This window comes from Myodes glareolus, chromosome 2 (assembly GCF_982192425.1).
Source record: "Myodes glareolus chromosome 2, mMyoGla1.1, whole genome shotgun sequence".
Taxonomy (NCBI): domain Eukaryota; kingdom Metazoa; phylum Chordata; class Mammalia; order Rodentia; family Cricetidae; genus Myodes; species Myodes glareolus.
In genome coordinates this window covers 138,993,200-139,011,352 of record NC_142027.1, presented here as the reverse complement: position 1 = coordinate 139,011,352, position 18,153 = coordinate 138,993,200, and the positions used below count along the sequence as shown (strand labels likewise).

General features: G+C 46.1%; 1 protein-coding gene across 4 annotated transcripts in view; it reads right to left on the bottom strand.

The window, feature by feature from the left end:
- Positions 1–18,153, bottom strand: part of Bicdl1 (BICD family like cargo adaptor 1) — an 86,802-nt gene that overhangs the window by 2,667 nt on the left and 65,982 nt on the right. The window contains exons 5-10 of one of the 4 annotated variants that reach the window (XR_014998926.2): positions 14,818–14,997; positions 13,931–14,149; positions 12,641–12,784; positions 6,107–6,237; positions 1,215–1,335; positions 426–534 (exon numbers count right to left, since the gene is read on the bottom strand). Coding sequence is in view for 3 of the 4 variants with exons in the window: in XM_085681498.2 (XP_085537624.1) it covers positions 427–483; positions 1,215–1,335; positions 6,107–6,237; positions 12,641–12,784; positions 13,931–14,149; positions 14,818–14,997 (852 nt within the window). In the remaining variant the exon portion in view is untranslated. The remainder of the gene's footprint in view (positions 1–425; positions 535–1,214; positions 1,336–6,106; positions 6,238–12,640; positions 12,785–13,930; positions 14,150–14,817; positions 14,998–18,153) is intronic. The other 3 variants (XM_085681498.2, XM_085681488.2, XM_085681507.2) reach the window with 3 other exon arrangements.

Here is an 18,153-nt window from a genome sequence, read left to right as displayed (position 1 = left end):
AGAAAAGTCAGGAGACCTTTAAAAAGAAGTCCTTCCAATGCTGTCATGTTTTTCTCTGGCACAGTCACTGCAAACTGCATTTTTATACTTTAAGTAACCAAATTCATCAAGCGAATTCTATGGAACACATCTCCTTAGAACTTTACACATGCACCCACACATGTGCACGAGCTGGTCATAATCCCATGACTGCTGCTATTCTTATGGTAAAAATCCATCTATGATAAGCTGGCATCAGCCTGCCAGAACTGCCAAACTCATAGCACTGATGGGGGAAAGGAGGCTGGGGCTCAATGGCACGTCACACTGCACAGAGATGAGGCCAAGTTCTGGAACACAGAACACAGTGAGCCATGGGGAGGTGGCAGATACAGAACAGAGATGGCAGAGGGGAACGGATGAATGGACACAAGGTTCAATCTCACCTCAAAGGCAGGAGGGGTGTACAACTAAAGCTGTTGGTACAGGAACTGAGAAAGGCCACTAGATCAGAAACCAAAGGAGCCAGATAGTAAAAAGCCCTGAGGAAGCAAACTGCAGTTGGGAGAGAAGAGAGAACAGCTGTGGTAAGCCAGGGTTCTGGCTAGCTGGCTGCTGGTAGGAGCCAGGGAGCCAGTGACCTGATGGTGTCGTCAAGACTGGTTGCCAATCCCACAGAGCCACCGTGTGATGATCACCACTATTCTGCCTGCCTGTGGGGCTCAGTGACAGGTGAGTTTCCATCTCAAGAGAGACACTGACCAGTAGACCCACATTCTGACATCAGCCTACACAGCCTCATCCAAGAGTCAGAGCCCCGGGCAGCAGGGAGCCAGGAGACCCTGAAAACGGTGGTCCCAGAGCTAGCCACACTGACTCACTTTCTCCTGGACCTGTGTCTGACAGTGCCCATGGGAAAGGGAAGCTGCAGCAACTGCCTGAGGACTGCTGAGCTGCGCCCAGCTCTGAATTTTCATTCAGTCACATGGGGCTTCCTGGCCCCAACCTTAGTTTAAAAGAAACCAGGATGAGCAGTTGAGGGAGGCCCACTCTGTGTCTGGTGGTAGCATGTTCCCAACAGAGGCTGTCTGAGCTTTCTGTCTCGAGGCCACTATAAGGCATTCTTCCCTGGGGTGAAAATGGAAGCTCCTGGGACCTCTTGCCAAAACTCCCCTTACAGATTCTGGTTCAGAGATGTTTCATGCACTCGCCACTAGGCCCCAGCTCCTGCTTACCTGCCAAGCCTCAAGCTGCTGTGAGAGATTCAGCTTCTGCTGGATGGCATCCAACAGCTGGCTGTTCAGAGACATCATGTCCATTTTGCACTTGGCGAGTTCTAGCTCCACGGCGTTCTTCCTGCCAACAGATGAATCGCAATGAGGATGGGCACCTTGTGCCAGGGCTTCTGGTTCTTCACTGGGAGACCTGGCGTCTAAGGGTAAGGTAAGGGGCTGACCCTACACCATTGGGTCACTCTAACTCTGCTCCTTGAAGGGCTGTAACATGCTTCGTAACCAACCTGTGGCAAGTGATGATCTCTCATCTCTAACAAGAGAACAGCATTTCCATGAGAACAAGAGCCCAGAGGTGATCAAGGGCCTCTCACAAAGGAGCTGTTTGCTGTCTCTTCCCACAGGTTGTGCACACTGTAGGGTGAGAACCTTCTCCTGCTGTGGGAGGTCCCCCAGTGGAACTACCCCCAAGATGAAGATGTTCAAAGGAAGCCACATAATGGTGACCACAGCTTAATAGCTCCAGTATCTAATAATTGGGAAACTGTTTCAAAATAAAAGAGACAATACGACATGAGCAGCAGTAAATCACAGACGTGGGTATTTACTGACAATTTACCACAATGGAACTAGGGAGGAAGAGGTAGGGTTTTTGAAGCAAAACTGCCAGTGTGTCAACATACAAGACACACAAAAATACAGTGGATTATGTCTGGTGATGTCACTGATGCTAACTTTGCCCACATGCTTCAGGATGTTTAAATGTGCATGTTTTGGATACTGTTTTGCTCACCTTTCCAACATTATAGTTGCTCAATGCAAAACAAACAAACAAACTAAACCTACTACCACCACAACCACCAACAAAAGAAAACAAACCCGTTGGGGTGGGTACGAAAGGAGGAGTAGTTAACTGCGTTGCGTTGCCTCTGCAAAGGCAGCACCCGCTGCAGCCTTGAAAGTCAGACCCATGGGGAGCTGCAGGACCCAAAGGCCACCAATCTGGCTTCAGAACAACACACTAACCAAGCAAAGCTGGAAGGAGTAGGTGAGTCTCATTTGTAAAGAGCTCAGACCATATTTCCTCCCTGCTTTGCCCTCTACCCTGCAATTAGTCACCTGCTCCACACCCCACCCTGACCCAAAGTGCTGTGTCCACCCGCCACTTTGCCCTATAGGCAGCTCTAGATAACTGGGCTCATCCCGGCCCCGCCCGCTGGCGGCTGCGGGCAGCAGGGATAGGACCAAGCCTGTCCAATGGGCAATGGTTCAGAAGCCGCAGGTTGCTTCCGTCATGATCGCCGCCATTGGCTGTTAGAGAACAGACCAAATCCTCAGGGCAGCAGTTGCCATGGACGCGATTTGCCTGACAGTTCCCAAACCACAGGCGCCCCCTAGCAGCTCTAGCCTCAGGAGGTACCATGTGTTTGCCAGCAGATGGCGCCACGAGCAGCCCGGATGGGGAATGTGCTGACTAATGCCAGGGCCGAGGGCCTGGGCAGAGCTGCAGTGCTGCAGTGCTGCAGTGCAAGAGGGGAAGGCGAGTTTTCAAAAGAAACCCAGACCCAGAAGGCTCGGGCCCCCAAGTCGCTAATCAATACATCAATCATATTCTTGAAAAAGTATTTCCAGTGCCCAGAATAATTCCTCATATACATGAAGTCACTGGGCCTTTTTGTAAGGCAGATTGCTAGTTTGAGATTAGCTTCTGCTATCCACATTGGTGATTCAGTGGTACAGTTTCTCACCTGTCAGGTTAACTTCTGTGAGTGCTTTTCAACTGTAAGGTGTTAAAACTCATAGTGGTTTTCCTGGGCCTCACCTATTGTGTGAGAGAGATAAGGAACCCCTTAAGGTTCCTGCAGCCCAGTTTAGTGAGACCAGTCTCTCTTCCTTGAATACATATTAAATAACCAGGTAAGGAAGTAGTCCCATCCCAGACATTCAGACTGAACTGTTTTGGAGAGGCCCTGGGTGATTATAATGCCTGCGGGCACCGAGAACCAGAGGTGTAATGGGAATCCATCCCGTGGGCACACAGGGACAGGTGTAAGAGCCTTACTGGGATATCTCACATTCAGTTCTGAACATGAACCAGAAGTGATAGACAACCCCGTGTGAGATCTGATCAGAAGGGTAAAATGAGATGAAAATGATGAAAGACCAAAAGGCAGACCGTGAGAAACTGACTCGGGCCTCACTGCTCTTGTGTACAGGCACAGCTAGTTATGGTGGAGCCCAGCTCTCCAGCTGTCAGGACAAGCAGCAAGGACAGAGGATCAACAGGCCGAAGGTGGAGCTAAGGGAGCACAGTAGAAAAGCTTACTTTCCTCCTGGTGCAGGAGGTGGTGCAGGCCTTTAATCTGGGGAGAGAGAGGTAGGCAGATCTAGGTTTGAAGCCAGCCTAAAACACAAAGCGAGTTCCAGGACAGCCAGGTTACACAAAAAAAACCCTGACTCAGAAAACAAAAATAAAACAAAACAAACAAACAAAAAAAATCAACCAACCAACCAACTCAAACAAAAAAACAAAACCAAACAAAATAAAACTCAAACAAAACAAAAATAAAACCCTTTACTTCCTCTGAAGAGAGTGAGACAGGCATCAGAGAGCAAACACACTTTTCCCCCCAGTTTTTATCTCCTAGCGAAGGGGGAGATGACTAAGGGCATCAGCTGGGGGTCATGGTGCAAACCTGCAAATCCCAGTACTTGAGGTTGAGACCAGTGAATAATTTCAAGTTAGAGGCTACCCTGAGTCACATAACCAACCAACCAACTTCTAAGAAAATGTGGACCATGTAAAAATGCCCTTTAGCCTCTCTGTATTTCCAAATTGTTGAATGCAAAGAAATGCATTTATACACTTCTTTTTTTTTGAAAACAGTATTTGAAAAAATGACCTGGTTTATTAGAAATAAATGGAACAGTAGAAACTGTAAAATGCTGTAAAATCAAACCCAACTGCAAAAAGTGAAAGACAAAGATTCTGGTTCTTCACCAAACGTGGTTAAGAGGGACAAGGAAAAGGGAATGTTCTAGGCTTTCAGAACAGGTCAGTCAAGTGAATACATGACTTTTGGAACCAGATTTTTGTTTGTTTGTTTTGTTTTTTTGAGACAGGGTTTTTCTCTGTAGCCCTGGCTGTCCTGGAACTAGCTTTGTAGACCAGGCTGGCTTCGAACCCACAGAGATGGAGCCAGATTCTAAACAACTGAAATTACATTTATGGGATAACTTGTGTGCACTGTGGGGAAGAGGCTTAAGGACACTGACTAGATAGTTAATGTTAAGAAATTGTTCTCATAGAGGAGTATAGTTTATTAGCAGAGCACTTGCCTAGCACTGGTGAGGCCTACTATCTACGAGTTTACTCCTTATCATGAAAAAATACCACGAAAACAAAAAACGTCACCCAGCCAACCAGCCAACTATAATACTGTGCTGGTTAGGGAAGCAAACTGAAGTATCCACGGAGGAGGGGACAAAAACCAGTCGTCCCCTCCCCCACTGGATTTGAACTGAGGTTACAGGTCAAAAAACTCAGCTCCATGACTAAACCTGATAGATGGGTAGATGAGGGTTCTTATTATGTTTCTTTCTTTTGTGAATACTTAAGAATGCTCATAATAACCGGGCAGTGGTGCACACCTTTAATCCCAGCACTCAGGAGGCAGAGGTAGGCAGATCTCTGTGAGTTCGAGGCCAGCCTGGTCTACAGAGTGAGTTCCAGGAATGGCTCCATACCTACTGAGAAACCCTGTCTCAAAAAGAAAAATGTTCATAATAAATTTAAAAAAAACTAAAAATAATCAAAAGGTGGTATATGCACATAATGGCACTGGAAAACTAAGCTGTAAGTGGGAAATGTGCTAAGCCACGCACTGTGGCATCCGATGCTTAAAAGAGAAAACTAATTACACAACCAATATATTACAAGTATGCCAATACTTGTAATATAGGAAAAGTCAAGTCACATAACCAACTTTCACTAGCAGAGTCTACCTGGGGACCAAGTAAAGGGGGTATCAGGGCAACTAACCCTATCTTTGTACTCTCCTGTATTAAGAGTGTTGTAGTGTGTGTGTATCTGTCTGTCTGTCTGTGTAGGTTTGTGTGTTTGAGACAAGGTTTTATTATGTAACCTAGGCTGGTCTTGAACTCACTCTGTAGTACAGGGTGGCTTATACTGGAGATCCTTCTGTTTATACCTCCTGAGTTCTGGAACACAAATACATGACACTATGGTGGGCTTATAATAGAATTTCCATCTATTATTAATTTATTTATTTAGATAGGGTTTCCTGTCTTACAGACAGCTCTCTCTGTAGACCAGGCTGGCCTTGAACTCAGAGCTCTGCCTGCCTCTGCCTCCGGAATCCTGGGATTAAAGGTGTGCGCCACCACCGCCAGGCCACATACCTCAGTTTTATTAAGAAATCAAAGTAGGGGTTGGAGAGATGGCTCAGCGGTTAAGAGCACTGACTGTTCTTCCAGAGGTCCTGAGTTCAATTCCCAGCAACCACATAGTGGCTCACAACCATCTATGAGATCTAGTGCCCTCTTCTGGTCTGCAGGCATACATGGAAGAAATATTGTATGCATAATAAATAAATAAATAAATAAATAAATAAATAAAAGAAATCAAAGTAGAGGCTGGAGAGATGATTCAGAGGAACAGCACCTGCCGCACAAGCATAATGCCGTAAGTCTGGATCCCAGCACTCATGGAAAGAGCTGGATGTAGCCATCTGTGCCTGCATCTTCAGTGCTACAGGGGATGGCAACAGGGCTGCACAGTTATGCTTTCATACATATACATATACTACACAGAACACACCAAAAAACCAAACAAAACACAGTAAAGTAAGAGTAAGCAACCCATCTCCACTCACTTTGCAATAGCCTCATCCCGGTCCCTGATGGCCTTCTGAAGCTGCTCCTTTGGTTCCTTGTCCTCAGACGTTACTCTGAGTCGGTCCCTCTCTTCCTTCAGTGCGGTCATCTCCACACTCAGCAGTGTCACCTAGCAACAGATCAGAGGAAAAGGAATGTGGTAATACTGCTGCTGCCATCCTGGGGGCTTTCTCCAGAGGTCAGCAAGGCAGCTCAGCAGGTAAAGACGCTTGCTGTGTAAGCCTGACAACCTGAATTTGAGTCCGAAAACCCAAATAAAAATGGAAGGAGAAAACTGACCCTACAAATTGTCCTCTGACCTCTACCACAACTGTGAGGGGCTGGAGAATGCCTCAGCAGTTAAGAACTCTTTGTGCTCTTTCAGAAGACGCATGTGTCCAGTCCCACCGGTACCCTCTGTTCACAGCGGGCTGTAACTTCAGATTTCAGACATCTTCTTCTGATACACACATAGTTAAGAATAAAATAAATGCTTGAAAATACTTTTTTAAAAACAACTGTGGAGGCTGAAGCTGACATGCAGCCATGGAGTCCCTGTGTCCTCAGCATTCCACAGCACTGCTTTGACTGAGAGGCACTCCTGGGTAGTCAAAGATCACACATGCACCAGAGCTCTGGAACACATTTTTGGAGGCAGGGCCTCAAATTCTGGCACAGCTTGATGTTCTCATTCAGTTCCACAGATCAAAGCCACATGGAATTTCAACACCTTTGATCCTACTACCTTTTCTGTGGTCCATTCCTGAGTGAACAGCACCTGCTCAGTCCTCGTGACCAACCTGGGAGTTACCATTTGGCAATGAAGGGTTCCTCTAGTGTCCGCTTCAGCAACACATTCCATCCTACCCCGCAGCAGTGACCTCACTCAAATCCACCCCGTCACTGGAAACATGTCCTATCCATCTGTAGACCCAGGGCTTGGCTGGAAATAGTACTTAATCCTAAAACACTTGTGCACTCAACAGCTGACATTTGAGATAGTCATTAATCCAAACCTTTACTATTTGGGGGACATTCCCGGTTGTATGCCTTGCTGGGAGACAGAGATGTCCTCCCAGTAGGAAAACCAGATATGAAGAAAGCATCTACTTTCCTTTGCAGTCTGGACATGTGACCTAGAGTTGCCCCACCCCCAGCCCTGTAAATCTGGGAGGAGAAGGAAGGCAAAGCTGCATGCGAGTAGGGACTATTTACCAGACAGCAGGCGGGTTCTGCTCTCTGCTTCCCATGACTGCTCCTTCCTGTTTGGGACCTGAGTGATCCAATTGTTCTTGAAGTTGATCCTATAAGCTATCAGATTTAATTGCAATGCATTCATTTTCTACTTAAGTTACACAAAGCAAATGTCTGTTGTGTGTAACTAGTCTGGTAGAGATTGCAATGAAGATAGATAGGATCAGGCATAAAGAGGGATGCCAAACCTCATTCTCTTGGTAAGTATTACACACCCACTGACATTTTTCCTAGGGAGGATTTATCCACACAGATCTGCTCCTTCCCACCAAGTGACATCTGCCACCCTGACTCCAGGACTAGACTGAAGATGAAGCTCTCAGACAGAGCCAGCAGCTACTTTGCATGAATGTAGAAGACACCCAATGATGAGAGGACAGGAAATATGCTCCGTATTTTAAAATATGTCAGGAAAAAAAAGATTTTTATGTATGTGGTCTATGTGTTTTTGCCTGCTCATACATGTGTTAACCTGGGACATACCTGGTGCCCTCTGAGGCCAGAAGAGACTGCTGGACCCCTGGAACTGCAGTTACAGACAGTTACAAGCTGCCATGTGGATGCTGGGAATCAAACTCTGGTCCTTTGGAAGAGCAGCCAGCATTCTTAACTGCTGAGCCATCTCTCCTGGCCTCAAATTTGGCACTCTTCAGAGCCTGACAAGGAATGTAAGGGCCTGGGACTGGCGCTCTGCACTGGTGCTATCAGCGTGGTACAGAAGGATTCTAAGCCTTGGGAAAGCGCAGTTTGGAATTTCCGCAAAGGCTCTGGTTTGCACATGCACTCGCTCCAAGGCAGAGGTGACTGGGGAGAGGTTTAGCCTTACCCTAGGTACCAGCAGGTCTGGCAGCCTGATAGCCTGATCCAAGATCTAGAAAGAATGTGGCAAAGACAGACTTCTTCAGATCAAAAGAAGAGTGGTGTGGCTTCAGGACAGCTGAATAAGGGGGACAGAAAATTAAAATCCTATGCTGAGCATGATACTGGGTCAGACCAACCAACACCCAATACGAACCAAATAAAACTCCAGAAAAGCTTTCCACTGTGGTCTAGAAAACCTGAAGGAGGTAGAACCCAGCTGTTAGCTTCTTAGGAAGGGATACAGAAATCAGGAAAAAAGACAAACAAAACCTCCCTCCCTACCCCAACTAGTTGATGTCAGGCTCAAATGTGATGAAGGTGGGCTCCACTCGTCCCAGTCTTCACTAAGGTTAGATCTGATGCCCATCTTTAAAGTGGACCTGGCTTGTCTATCCATGTATTTAGGCTACACCCACCACCCACCTTCTCCTAATAAGACAGAGGGCCTCACAATTAAATAGCATTAAAAAAAAGCCTAATCCGAAGCCATGAAACCTGCTCCTTCCTTCAACAATCATTTATGGTTCTGTGCGAGAGACTCAGTCTAGTGGCCTGTGCTAGGACTCCAGGAGAAAAAGCTGAGTGGTAACTTGCACAGATCATTATGGGGTCTGTGATCTGCTTGATTGGAAAACAAGATAGGGATGTAGTTACCACAATAAGATGGAGCCAGTGGGTCTTCCGGAAAGATAAGAGTTCAAGGAGGAAGTGAAACCTGCTCTAAATGAGCAGGGTGGAGGCCTGAGCAGGCAGGAGGGAAGATGTTCCAGAGAGGGCAAGCAGGAGAGGACAGCACTGGGGAGGGTGCACAGCTGCTCTATTATTGCTCACTTCTACTAGGGCCGAGGTGAGAAAGAGTTAAGATGAAGGAGGTGGTGGAGTGCAGAGGCACATGGTGGCCAGGGACTTATTGATGTCTATCCTGATATGGAAACTGTTCAAGGCTCACAGGAGGTACTCTGCTTTCAAATCACACTACAGGCAAACTGCCGCCCTGTGAAGGTGGCTGGGCTCAGAAGCATACGCAAATGGGCAAGTAATATGCAAAGTTAGCCGTGAAAGAAGGCAGGACTGAAATGGCAGTGGCCAGGTTGAAGACAGAGTATACCAAGTGGTGTACTGGTTAGTTTCTGTCAATTATCTGGGAAATGGGAGCCTCAGTGGAGAAAATGCATTAATCAGATAGGACTGTAGGCATGTCTATGGGACATTTTTCTTTATTAATGACTATTAATCAAGGGTCCAGTCCATTACGAATGGTACTATTTGTGCAAATAGTCCTGGGTTGTGTAAGAAATAAAGCTGAGTAAGCCAAGGGGAGGAAACCAGTAAGCAGCATCCCTCCATGACCTCTGCTTTAGCTCCTGCCTTGGCTTCCCTCAATGGCAGACTGTGGGTGAATCTATAAGCCAAATGAACATTCTATCACAACAATAGAAGACCAACTAGAAGACCAAGTATTTATAGTAGCCCTGAGCACTTGCCTAATCTCATGCTCCCTTGAAAACCTTTCATAAAAAGATTCCTAATGCATAGGTTACAAAAGTGATCAGGGGCAGGGGGACCTCATGGATATCTGCTTTTAATTTTTTTTTAGATTTATATAGTTTATGTGAGTGTTTTGTCTACATGTATTTATATATACCACGTGTGTGCCAGGTGCCTGTGGATGGTGAGACAGTACTGGGTCCCCTGGAACTGGAGTTATGGATGACTGTGAACTACCATGTATGTTGGAAATTGAACCTGAGTCCTCTGTAAAAGCAACAAGTGCTCTTAACTGCTGAGCCATCTCTCCAGCTCCTGGATGCTTGTCTTTTATAGTCTACAATTAATCCTGAAGACCCACTCCATCTGCTGGTGGCTGCTTTGTATTCACCGATGCCAAGGAGGATGCTGGGGACAGAGGACAGAGAGGTGGTGGGTGCTAAGCAAGTCTTTATACTGGCTATGGATTTTACCTCAAACAGATATCAGCAGTTACTGCACTCTTTTAATTAAAAGTCTGATTAGTTTCTGAGGTGGCAGCATGCAGCACACCCACACTGACTTCTGCCCAGGTTCCAGGGGAATAAGAACACTCTCAAGAAGGAAAGCAATGGACTTAGAGACTGGATCATTGACTGGATGAGGCTTAACTTTGGCCTAGCTGTTCCTAAAATCTCAGACCCATCTAACCTTGTCTGCACCCTCAAGGAGCACAGAGATAGTTCCAGCTGCCCTCCCAACACTGTTAGAGACCCTAGAAAGCAAGTGTTCCACACAAGTATCCCATGTGCTCAGGGTCTAGCCTCAGTGCCAGACATATAGTGGTCATTGGGCAGATTGTAAACCAACCCCCATGAGGAATATCAAGCCTTCAGTATTGGCAGTTACTTTTTTTAAAAAATATCTATCTATCTATCTATCTATCTATCTATCTATCTATCTATCTATCTATCTATACAATATTCTGCCTGCGTGTATGCCTTCAGACCAGAAGAGGGCACCAGACCTCATTACAGATGGTTGTGAGTCACCATGTGGTTGCTGGGAATTGAACTCAGGACCTTTGGAAGAGCAGGCAACGCTCTTAACCTCTGAGCCATCTCTCCAGCCCTTGGCTGCTATTTTTAGGACTAAGTCAGAATCCCAAAGCCCTACCTTGGGTGTTAGTGACTCCCATGAGTGTCCACATTAGTAGATGCAGGTGTAGTTAAGGGGTTTCTTCTTTGAGGAAATTCTACAGTCCACATGGGGCATGAGTGGAGTCTAGGGAACTCTCTGTAAGGGAGCTCAAAGGTACTGGCCTCAACCAGTTATCAAATGAACTTTTGTTTTGTTTTGTTTTTCGAGACAGGGTTTCTCTGTATAACAATCCTGGGTGTCCTGGAACTCACTCCGTAGACCATGCTGGCCTAGAACTCACAGAGGTCCACCTGCTTCTACCTCCCGAGTGCTGGGATTAAAGATGTGTGCCACCACACCTGGCTGTCAACTGAACTTCTAAGAAAACTTAGTAGACATGACTTCTTAAAGATTCATACCAAACTCTGGGCAACCTGTATTTAAGCTGTACTTCTGGATGAAATAATAATGTCCTCCAGGAAATTTTTAGTTTTTAACTCTGATAAGCAAAAATTTTTAAAAATTTATCAAAGCACTAATAAGCAAGCACTTAATTAAAATAAGTCAGGAGCACAGACATATGCTTGGGAGGCTGAGGCAAGAGGATCTGTTGAGCCCAAGAGTTCAAGACTAATACATGTAGCACAGCAAGACCACATCTCCAGACCAACCGACGAACCAACCAATACAGTGTTAGCCTAAAAAACATTTGCCCTCTTCGTTTAATTGAGATAGGGTGTCAAGGCTGGCCATGAACTCACTATGTATTTGATGATGGCCTTGAATTCCTAAGTCCTCTGCCTTCACTTCCATGCACTATAATTACATGCAAGTGCCACCACACTGTGTGCCACCACCTCCAAAGAACTTAATTTTTTTTTTCCTTTTGGAGTGCTGGAGACTGAACCTAGGGCCTTGCACTTCTGGTCAAGCACTCTACCACTAAGCTATAACCTTTCAGAGAATTTGTATTTTATTCCTTTAGTTGAGAAGTTCTGTCTTGAAGTCTGAACCACTTTCTGAGGATCTCAGCATTTCGGCAGGAACATGTCTTGGGTTGCCCAGCCCACTCCCGTACCTGACTAGGAGCAAGCCACCTTTACCTTTACCCTTTACACCTTTACCCTTGCCCTCTGTCCTCTCAATGAAGATTAGTGAAGGCTGTAGATGTATTTTTCTAAGATGATAGTAAAAGAGACAGGAGTTGATAATGAAGGTATCTTAAGTGTAAGAAACTTTACCCAGGCCAGGAAAGGCAGGTAAGTGTGGCTGTGTACAGGTGCTTCCCAAGTTGTCACTCCTGCATATGTCTGGTCCAGAGTAAGTGTGTCCTAGCACAGATCTCAAAAACCCCTTTCTGGGTGAAGCATCTCCTAAGTCCTTTAATATTTTTCAGATCAGAGTACTGATGTCCTTTAGTGTTCACAAGAGAGATGGAATCATGATCAAGCAAGAAAGAAACAGCAGGGGCAACAGTAAGTTCCCAAGAGCTGAAAAAAAAAAAAGGTCTCAAAGGTGATGAAGCTGATCCCTGTAAAGATCAACTGTTCCTTGACTTGACAACTCCTGGCCCAGGAGCTGCTGGGAAAAACATCAGAAAGTGGCCTGGGAGCTGTGTGGACAGCTATTTCTGTCCCTGCCAATCTCACGTGGGCAGAATGAGGACTGATTTTTCTCTCCTGAAGACACCGGGTTCCTCAACTGGGTCACAGCCCCATGAGAACATCATGGAAGAGAGCTGCATCTCACAAAAGCGGGAGTGGATAAGGGACCCACGTACATTCTCTCCACTGTGAAATGGGGGTGCTCACCTGACTGTGGAGTTGCTGCAGCTCTTCTAGGCTCTGCCTCAGTTTACCCCTCTCTCCCTCCATGAGCTCCCTCAGGGCTCTTGAGTCCTCACTGGTCTGCCTTATCTGTTCTTCCAATGAGTCATCGTCCATTCTCCGGGTACCCTGACAGAAAGAGGGAAGCCAGTAGTAGGTAGGTAGGGAAGAGTGGGGAGAGTAATGGAGACAGGTGCAGATCAGAAAAATGATGAGGAATGAAGGGAGGTTAGAGGATGAAACGGGGGAGACCTGGGGGGCTACGGAGAGATTTTTCTGTCTTTAATTTTACCCTAGAAAAGCTCATTTTTATTTCAAGTTTTGGGAGAGGCAGCTGTACATGCTATGAATGGCACATACCACCGACAACTTCCTTATCCCACAATGACTTGGCCTCCTGCTACTATCTAGTCTACAAAGCAACCCAGGCTGTTTAGACTGAAACATCTGTTCTTCAACGTATTGCCTCTAATAGGACAGAAGACATTAACTACTCTGGGAGGGTGAAACAGGAGAGAAGTCAGGGAGAATCCCACCATGAAGCTGTAGAGATGCCGGTCACACTGGATGCCAGAGGAAAGTCCTCTTAAACACGAGGTCTCCTCTGGGGTTCCCAAAGACCCTACTCAGTTCCTCAACCTCCTGTGCTGAGACTTTCTCTCTCTCTCTCTCTCTTTCTGTTTTTTTTTTTTTTTAAGACAGAGTCTTACTATGTAGTTCTGGCTGCCTTAGAACTTACTACATAGACCAAGCTAGCCTTGAACTCAAAGAGATAGAGATCTGCCAGCCTCTGCCCACTCATGATCACCTTTCTATCAGGATAAATTACAGAAGAGCAACTTGGGAGCTTTACTCAGATACAAATTTCTCTATTCAATGTCTCTAAGCAAAAACCCTTCAACTCTAGGCCACTAGTGCCTTGTATATAACTATGTGGAGAAAAGGACGATGCCATGGTACAGTTGTTCTCAACCTGTGGGTCTTGACCCTATGGTAAACATCTATCTCCAAAAATATTTACATTAGGATTCATAACAGCAGCAAAATTGCAGTTATAAAGTATCAAAGAAACTAATTTTATGGTTGGGAGTCAGCACAACATGAAGAATTGTATTAAACGGTTGCAGCATTAGGAAGGTTGAGAAGCGTTACCATGGCATTTGCAGGAAGGGGACCCTGGAGTCCTACTTCCTGGTTACTGGTACTTAGTAGCTGACCGCACCGTCTGCAGTGAGCTCCACCGCACACTGGCTAGATGCTGTAGCTGACCCTTACCGTGGGCTCCATGCCATCTACAGTGCTCTGTATCAGCCTCTTGAGGTCACTGAGGGCAGTGCGCAGGCTGCCAGCAGGCACGTCCTTGGCGGAGGAGGTTTCTGAGGACTCGTCCATGGAGGAATCTGTGGACACGGCTGAATCGGCACTGTCGTTTCCTCGAAGGTGTGAGCAGAGATAGCGGACCTGGCAGTAGGCTTCCCAGAGCTGCAGTCTCAGCTGCGTCACAAAGTTACTCTGTTACAGACTCTGGACAGGACTGGGTTATTTACTATTTAAAGCCAAAACACAAAGACCTGAAATCCTGTTTTTAGGACCAAGGGATTTTGTTGTTGTTGTTGTTGTTTTTTGAAATAGTCTACCTTAAATATTTTGGACCTAGTCCATCTTCTTAGACTTTCACTTTTTTTTTTTTTTTTTTTTTTGAGATTACCGAGTAGCCCTGGCTGGACTGGAACTTCCTGTAGCTGCTCTGCCTCAGTCTTCCTAATGCCCATAACCAGCTACTACCAATTCTTATTTTCCCTTTAATCAAGTCATCTGTCATACAAAGTATTTCTGTTACATAATTAGCTTCACTGATTGGAATCAGGGCCTAGCTGGGAAGGAGTGATTATGGAAGGCACAAAGAGACAAAAGGCATTGAAGGGATGGACTGCAAATGCTGGAGGACTCTGTATCACCTCCGGGGCCCAGGGAGAGCCTGAGCAGAGGACACTGGGCTCTAGCTGTTCTGCTCAAGGTTTCAGGGGCCATTCAGTGAGTGGCCCACTGCTCCAGCTATGGCCATAGGAGCTCACGCAGGCACTGTGGCCTGTTGCCAAGCAGCAGTACAGTGTTGAGGAGCCCTGGGTCCCCTTCTCCTGCCAGAAAAGTGACATCAGCACCTGCTCTCTCTCCTGCTCCAGCTCCTCAGCTTCCATGCTTTGCTCGATCTCTGACAGCAGGGACGTGCTGGTAGCAGCCGAGCTCTGCAGGCTCCTCTCCTCCGTGAGCTCTTCCACTTTCACCTGCAGCTGCCTGTAGGACAGCCGCACCTCCTGCAGCTCCAGCTGGCTTTGGTGCAGCTGTGGGGAAGAAATGCTAGGCAGCTTATCCAAATCACAGCAAGCAGTGCCCAACTCACAGGAAAACAGAGTTGGGAGGAATGTATGAAGTTGTGTGTGGGACAAGGTCAGCAAGACTCAGCTCAGGGAAATTCTACAGAACAAACAATTCCATTCCTTCAATAATCTCAGCGAAAAAGTTACTAGAATAACCTAGTGATTCAGAAGAGGTGGGCAGTGGTGGTGCACACCTTTAATTATAACACTGGGAAGGCAGAGGCAGGTGGCTCTCTCTGAGTTCAAGGCCAGCCTGGTCTACAAAGTAAGTTCCAGGACAGCCAAAACTATACAGAGAAACCGTCTTGAAAACCCAAAACAGGGCTGGAGAGATGGCTCAGAAGTTAAGGGCACTGACTGCTCTTCCAGAGGTCCTGAGTTCAATTCCCAGCAACCACATGGTGGCTTTAATGAGATCTGATGCCCTCTTCTGGCCTGCAAGCATACAGACAGACAGAACACCGTATACATCATAAATAAATAAATAAATCTTTTTTTTAAAAAAAAAAAGAAAGAAAACCCAAAACAGGCAGACAAAGACTCAGGGGGCTGGTATGGTGGCACATATGTGCAGTTTAAGCACTTGGGAGTGAAAGCAGGAGGATCTTGAATTTGGGGCCAGCTTGGTTAGAAACAAATGTCTCAATAGTAGCAACAACAAAACCAAACAAAAATCTCAAGATATAAACAAAGCAACCAAGTGCAAACTATTTTGGTTTGTATCTTGGTTTAAAAAAAAAATTACATAGGGTGCAGTGGTGTGCGCCTTTAATCCTAGCACTTGGGAGGCAGAGGCAGGGGGCTCTCTCTGAGTTTGAGGCCAGCCTGGTCTACAAACCAAGTTCCAGGATAGCTAAGGCTACACAGAGAAACCCTGTCTTGAAAAACAAAAACAATTATTATTATTGTGTGAGTGCATGTGTTATATGGTATGTGTGCAAGAATATGGATATGCACTTACCATGACATACATGTGGAGGTCAGTGTTTTTAACTGAGTCATCTTGCCAGCCCTCCTTAGCAGTTTTAAAAAATGAAGTTAAATGTAACTGTCCAATGATCCAGCAACTCCATTCTAAAGTGTATACTCCCAATGAGATGAGAGATTCAGTGAGAGGCATGTCTCAAACAACAAAGTAGAGGGGCTGGAGAGATGACCCAGCGGTTAAAGGCACTAGCTGCTCTTTCAGGGGTCCTGTGATTGAGTTCCAACACTCACATGGTAGCTTACAACTGTTTGTAACTCCTGATCCAGGGGGATCTGAAGACCCCTTCTGGCCCGAGGGCGCTGCATGCATGTGGTACACGGACACACATGCAGGGTCTGGGTCAGCAGATGAAAGTTCATGGCATACAAGTCTGAGGGACTTGGATTTGATTCCCAGAACCACAATGAGAGGAGAGGACAACTCCTGGAAATCCTCATGGAACTCTGCGTTCCATGGCACATGGGCTCTCACACGCACACTTATAATAATAAATAAGGTGGAGAGTGACTAAGGAGGACTCCCAATACTCAGGCATCCACATGTACACACATGCATATATATGTGCCTGTACACTTAAGTGTGTACACACACACACACACACACATACATACACACACAGATACCCCCCCAACCCTAGGTTAGTGTGGGTGAAGAGCTTCCTGGAATTTAAATTTACTCTTTTATAAAGTGGTCTTTCTGGAACCATCTCTGTTTCTTTAAAAAGAGGAAACAGCTGGGTGTGGCAGTGTACAGATGTATTTCCTGCATTCAGACTGCCATTGGTTGAACACAGGTTGGGCGGGGGATTTGGAGCTCAGTGCTGGAGTGCTGGCCTGAATGCCCAAGGCCACTGTGGAGTGGTCTGTGCTGCTTTCCTCAGACTTTCCACTAAGCCACTGTGTCTCCTGCAGATGCAGAGGCTGCGGGATAGGAGGCAGCAACTAAGAGCTCTGGCTCTCATTAAGGGACCTTCAACCCATCACTGCCAGGAGGTGGCTGGCGAGTGGCCTGGTTGAGCCCTAACTAGGAAGGGCGAGGGTCCAGCTGCTGACAGGATGACAAGATGTACTACCTAGTCCCTGGATTAACAATGCCTGCTGGTAGGTACAGTGGGAACTCCTCTAGCCCAAGTATTAGGAAAACTTGGGAGGAAAGAAAAAAAAAATAACACAAACCAGGGTTATAGGGAATAAAGAGACATTCCTAGGAACCATGCAGGAAATTACAAGCAGCATGTTAAGTGACAAAATGCTTTACAATTGCTCTCTAGGCAGCTCCACATACATCTCAGCAGGAGAAGCTTCCACAGTTAAGTATAAGTTCTCATGCACTGAATACAATTAGTTCAATTACCCACACATACTCAAAAGTGTTTAATTAACTGTAACGGAAGAGAACAAAAGGGCAGGAGGTGCCTCATTCTCTGGTCAGTGACTGATTCGCCACCTGGACAGATGTACAGAAAAACCAAATCAAATCATGGGAGAACCTGGTAACCACAGGAATCCTGTAAAGTAAGAAATAGTATCTGGATGAGCATGGTTGCACATGCCTTTAATCACAGCACTCAGGAGGCAGAGGTAAGTGGATCTTTGAATTCAAGGTCTACAGAGCAAATCCCAGGACAGCCAGGGCTACACAGAGAAACTCTGGCTCACAAAAGCATAAAAAAAAAGAAATAACATGTTTATATAAGAAAGGTGACAGTGTATTTCTATGTATGAAAAGGGTGACATGATATGCTTTTATTAGTACAGTTCACATACTAAAGTGAGCAAAAGGGGCTAAGACGTTGTGATGGCACATGATTTGCTCTTTTACACATGATCAGAGTCAGAGCAAAGTCTAGACTCCAAGGCATTGCTTCATGGGTTGTCCCACAGTGATGGGGCCCGCACTCTGCTGATGGAACCTACCCACTTGCCAGGGTCATGCCCTGTGCATTTCTGTAAGGGGCTAAGAGCCCCTTAGAAGGACAACTGACATCTTTACTGAGTATTAAAGCAAAATCTTTTTCTCAGTTTAGTAAAACCAGATTGGCCACACGTACCTGTAATTCCAGCACCTAAGAGGGAGAGACAGGAGAACGGATGCAAATCCAAGGCCAGCCCTAGTGTACCTACCAAGTTCTG